Source organism: Ochotona curzoniae, unplaced genomic scaffold (assembly GCF_017591425.1).
Source record: "Ochotona curzoniae isolate NIBS_2020 unplaced genomic scaffold, NIBS_Ocur_1.0 contig_1014, whole genome shotgun sequence".
Taxonomy (NCBI): domain Eukaryota; kingdom Metazoa; phylum Chordata; class Mammalia; order Lagomorpha; family Ochotonidae; genus Ochotona; species Ochotona curzoniae.
In genome coordinates, this window is record NW_024464920.1 from 638,715 (window position 1) to 644,057 (window position 5,343).

At 55.2% G+C, this 5,343-nt stretch overlaps 1 protein-coding gene across 1 annotated transcript; it reads right to left on the reverse strand.

Moving 5' to 3' along the window:
- Positions 1-1,043: 1,043 nt before the first annotated feature.
- Positions 1,044-3,703, reverse strand: RHEBL1 (RHEB like 1). The gene is made up of 8 exons (XM_040988537.1): positions 3,597-3,703; positions 2,970-3,041; positions 2,701-2,768; positions 2,395-2,477; positions 2,237-2,293; positions 1,990-2,037; positions 1,603-1,684; positions 1,044-1,474 (listed from the first exon to the last, which is right to left on the reverse strand). The coding sequence occupies exons 1-8, from the start codon at positions 3,646-3,648 to the stop codon at positions 1,385-1,387; spliced, it is 552 nt and encodes a 183-aa protein (XP_040844471.1). The 5' UTR covers positions 3,649-3,703; the 3' UTR covers positions 1,044-1,384.
- Positions 3,704-5,343: the final 1,640 nt, after the last annotated feature.

Below are 5,343 nucleotides of genomic sequence, written 5' to 3' on the forward strand. Positions count from 1 at the left end.
GCTCTTAGATGCTCTTCTAGAAAACCTTTCGAAGTTTGTAAATTGACACCAGACTGCATGGAAGAGGCATGAGTGCCCCAGGGCAGGTGTGCAGATGGACACTGTTTCAGTGTGAGGAGGGAAGCTGGTGACAGCCCCAGAGACACCTCCAAGCAAGGAGCATGTTTCTTCAAACAGGCCTGACTTCTTTGATGCTGAGTCAGAAACAAAAATAGGGGCAAGACTTTGGACAACCAACATGACAAGCCACCAACTCCAACCAGAGGCCAGAACCAGATCACAGTAACCAACCAGTCGGTCCACACATGTCTTTGGTCCCTTCTGCCCAGGTAAGTGGCTGCTGGAGCACCTGAGGGCTCTACCCAGCTGGCAGGAGAGGGGCCATGTCCTCCTGGTGATGAGCCCAAGGAGGGTCTGCCGGGGCAGTGTCTAGAGAAACAGCCAAATAGAATCAAATCTTCCTGGCTGAGATTCTCCTGCTTCCGAAGTGGCGGGTAGGTAAGAAAAGGCGGAAGCGGCAACCTGTTACCCAAAATCCAGAGTAACTGCATAGATGCGAACTGTGCAAAAACTTAACCAGATGCTCAAAGGAAGCAGAACAAGTCCACTTTAACGAAAGGCAGTGGGAAAGGGGGCAGCAGGGAGACGAGAATCCGCCAGGGACATTATTTCTTCCTTAACTCAGGGGATCAGAATCTTCCCAGCATTTCCAGCCTTCCTGACTCCAGGAATGAGGGGCTTCCTTCCTGCCCACAATCCTTTCCTCCCTGGCAATGATGCCGGGTCAGCACGTGGCAGCTGGCCACTAGAGGGTAGTGTTTCTGTAGGGAACCAGAACTAGAGAGCCTGGCAGCCAGGGGGATTCAGTCTAGACAGAATCGAGCAGAATGGACAAGACTCAGTGTAACGCTACTCTAAAAGCAAGGAAGTGGAAACTTCCCCATCAAAAGCCATAACCCTCGTGACTTTGGAAAGGAGCTATGGGCTCTGAATTCCCTCCAAGATCCAGAGAAGTCAACAAGAAAGAGTCCTCCATTTATTTGCATATATACACATGTCACGCCCCGGAGCCAGGTTTCTACCTCAGAAATAGTAAGCACACCCCACCCAGCCAAGAGACAGAATATACACAGAAGGATGGAGCCTAGACAAGCCAACACCAGGACTCACTCAATCCTGCAGGTTAAAAGAGAATTCCTATAGCACAAACAGGGGGCTGGAGATCTGTGCCTGTGAGCCATCCTTGCCCCGTTGTAAACATTGACTGCTGGAACCCAGGGAAAGTATGTAAAACATGAAGGTGCCATACTGGCAGCCATAGCTGTGAGATCTTCAGGGCCCGCACCTCCTCCTCCCACCAGACCCTGGCAAAACCCAGAAGCAGTCACGTGATATGGCATCGCCGCTCCTGCCCGTAGGAGTTCTCCACCCGCGTAATCTCCTGGATGACTTTGATGAAGATGCTTCGAGTTGGCTACAAAGGGACAGGGTTGCAGGAGGAAAGTCGGCGAGTTCAGTGGCCACACCGCCAGCTCCCAGGCCAACACCCCACCCCCCTCGCAACGCTCCACCCGACAGCTGCCCAGTCATCAGGCCCAGCACCTGATTCTCTCGAGCAGACGACTCCAGAAACGTCGCACCCCAGGACTCCGCCAGCTTTTTCCCTTCAACTGCCTGTACCTCTCTGGAAACAACCAACAACAACAAAACTGGAACATGAAGATGGGGCCACTGGCCCCACGTGCTCTGCCAGTTAGCACCTAAACCTCTTCTGACCTCTCCCCACATCCCAAGGTCTGGGAGGAGGGTTGAGAAGGCAGAAAATACAGCTGATTCAAGGAACAATGGAGCAAATCGGGGGAAATGACTTTTTGAGTTCCACGGGTTCTGTTCTCTCAACACATAAATTAGCAATGGAAAGGTGAAATGACTTGTTTGAGTTGGTGGCCGCAGCTTGACCGGGACCCTGAGCGGCCAAGGTTTACATACCTGTTCAGAGACAGATCTGCCTTGTTCCCCACTAGCACCACTGGTAGCCTATAAGCAAATAGCAGTCAGTACAGGGGCTCCCCAGGTCCCCAAGGACCCCTACCTGGAAGTCAGAGTGGCCACCGCCCCACCGGGCAGAGAAGGACCTGTGTCCCAGTCTCCTACTGTCCCAATCTACTGGGACAGTGCTTCCCTCTGTTCCTGCCCGCCACCCACCCCCACAGCCCCCACCCCCCAGGCATCTGACCGGGTTTTCCCGTGGCCTTCATGTAGCTTTTGGTACAAACTCTCAATGACCTGGAAGCTTTAAACACACACACACACAAAGATGTGTAAGCTTCATGCTGGGACAGCTTCATGCTGGGACAGTTGGAAGGTCCCCCTCTCAGGACGCCAGTCATTTACCTATGCAGGGAGGTGACAGAATAGACAAGCACATAACCGTGCACTCCAATGATGAGTGAGTGGGGCAGAATGCTGTATTCATCCTGAAAAGAAAGAAGCGTGAGTGCGTGGATCTGCACCACACGGATGGCAAAGGCTGCTGGGACAGCGTCCGGGCACTTCTGCTCGCGGGGCTATGGGTGAACCTGGCAATGCTTAGTGGCTAGCGGGCTGTCCTCTTGAGAACACCCATCCCGAGTCACAGGGATCTCCGGACTCATCTGGGCCGGTGCCGCCACATTTGGGAAACCTGCCCCCCGCCAGTACCTGCCCAGCTGTGTCCACAAGATGCAGATGAAACTCATCTTTGCCGAGCGTCACTATCTTGCTGTAAGCTGAAAAGACAACTTGATGGTGAAATGGCCCCCCACGCGTCGTTAATCCGGAGGGTGGCGCAGATGGGCCCAGTCCTGGAAACGCCACACACACACACACACACACACACACACACACACACACACACCGTGCTAAGTTCTGTGATGTTGAGTGCAGCAGCCAGTCCCATCCCAGTCACACCAGGGCAGAAAGCCACTCACTGTTCTCCACTGTAGGATCGTAGCCCTCCACGAACTCGCCCTCCACAAACTGATGTGCCAGAGAGGTCTTCCCTGCGGGCAGCAGAGGGGCTCGCGTCCACACCCTCCAACCAACCACCTGCACACCCTCGCCTTTCCACCGAGGTCCAGTCTCAATGTCCCACCCAATGCTGTTCCTCCCCCCGGCTGTCTCTCAGCCAGGGTCTCGGCTGCACTTGGGCGACCAGACGCATAGGGCATTGCCTTAGGAAGTCTTTCCCCTAAGGCCCCAGAAAGATCCAGGTTTCCCAAGACTCAAGTCAGCCCCACTCCAGGATACCTGAGACTATTTGTCCCAAGCAGAACCTGCCCTTCCGGCACGCCCCCAGGCCCCTTTCCCCCTATCGCCATGGCCCGCCACTGTCCCTAGTCCCAGGGTAGTGGGTCTGGGGCCGCTGCTGCAGCCAAGTCCACATTAATGCTCGTGTGTCCCAGCTCCCTGCAGCCCCGTGCACACCACCACACCCGTGCCATCCTCGGCTGGCCCAACGCGCTCCCACAGAGCCATCCTCGTGGCTGCCAGGGCTCCGTTCCCGCGGCCACGGCGCGCGCGCCGGGCAGTGCTGCCCGCAGGGCGGGTGGACTCACCCACGGAGCGGTACCCGAGGATGACCACCTTCCTGTAGCGGAGCAGCGGCATGGTAGGAGACCGCCCCAAGCCCGGAAGGCCGGAGATGGCGGCGTGCGTCCGCAGGTGCTGCAAGCGCTCGCGGCGAAGTGCCTCACCTCGAGGCGTCCGGGGCAAGCTGCAAGAAACCAAAACAAGCGCCGCTCCCGGAGCCGGCCACGTGATCACAACACAGCGCGACTCGGCCGAGCGAGCCCGGCGCCGGGGGCGGGGCGTGCAGCGCCGGCGCCCGGCTCCGCCCCCATGGCCGCTCGCCATTGGCCCGTTGGTACGAGCGAGGGCGGAGTCTCGGGCGGGAAGGAATGGTGGGCCTCACGTGGACCCGGAGAGCGGCGAGGTGCGCACGCGCGCGCGCGGGCCGGTTCATTCATAAAGAAACAGAAAGGAAACCCGGGGTCCTAGAGGTGTTTGCGCATTTGCAAGCCTGGCTTAAGAGGGCATAAGGAAAATTTCCGCCTGCGCTGGGCCGCAGTTTCTATTCCAAAGACCCTAGGCCTGCCTTTGGCGAGGCCTCCGGGGACTGGGGCGTGGGAAGCCATGGTGTCAGTGTCTTCCTCCACTCCTCCTAGGTCGCAGAATGACTGCATCAGGTACCATGTCTACTGGGACCTAACTTCGCAACAGCCGTCCTTCGTCCTGAGAAGACTGCTCCTAACTTGTGACCAGGCACTCTGAGCTTTTGTCATCGTCATCATCATGATTTCGTTTATTCAGCAAATATGCTTTGAGCAAACGCAGCACGTTGCTTCAGGGATGAAGCTAAGGACTGACCGAGTCTCAGTCCTCAGGGAATTTAAACTGCGGGAACAATAAACAAGTAAGGCGGAAAAAACTATGCCTAGAAAGTAGTCACTTTAGATCAGTGGTACTCTCCGAGGAAGCGCCATTTAAACAAATCTGAATGACAATAACGAACCAACTTAGCAGGAAATGCTCAAGTCACATTCATGAATGCTAATGTGTTTAATTCCAGGAGCCGACAGGGGTATGTGTGGGGGAGGGTTCAGTTAGCCTAAACCTGGTGGTAATTCTTCCAGCAAATTACACCATCTGCGCCACCAGCACCTACGACGCCAGACGAACCACATAGACGCGGGTTCCAGCTCCCTGTTGAAGTGCCTGGGGAAGCAATGAAAGATGACCCCAGGGCTTGACTTGCTGCCACGCTTGTGGGTGGCTCAGAAGGACTTGGGGCTCCTGGCTTTGGCCCCACGCCGGTGGTTGGTGGGCACCTGGAAGGTGGGAGTTGGGAGATCTCTCCTAGTGGCTCTGTCTCAAAGACAAATAAACAAAACCTTAGTGTTCACAATAGCTCTAAAGTTTATGTATTTATTCAACAACAAATATTCGTTAAGCCATAACCAAGTTCCACATGCCTGCTCAGTACTGGGACACAGCAATGAAGTACAGTCTTCAGTGTATCCTTTCACAAAGTAAACAATACGTGACTTACTTTTTTTTTTTTAATAAATGAGGTTCTGGAATCAAATCTTTATATAATCTTGTGGAAACCCCAGAAATTGCTATTGGTGGAAAATCCTCACCTTGAACGCGCCAGGATCCCATATGGGATCCCATATGGGCGCTGGTTCTAATCCCGGCGGCTCCACTTCCCATCCAGCTCCCTGCTTGTGGCCTGGGAAAGCAGTCGAGGACAGCCCAAAGCCTTGGGACCCTGCACCCGCGTGGGAGACCTGGAGAAAAGAT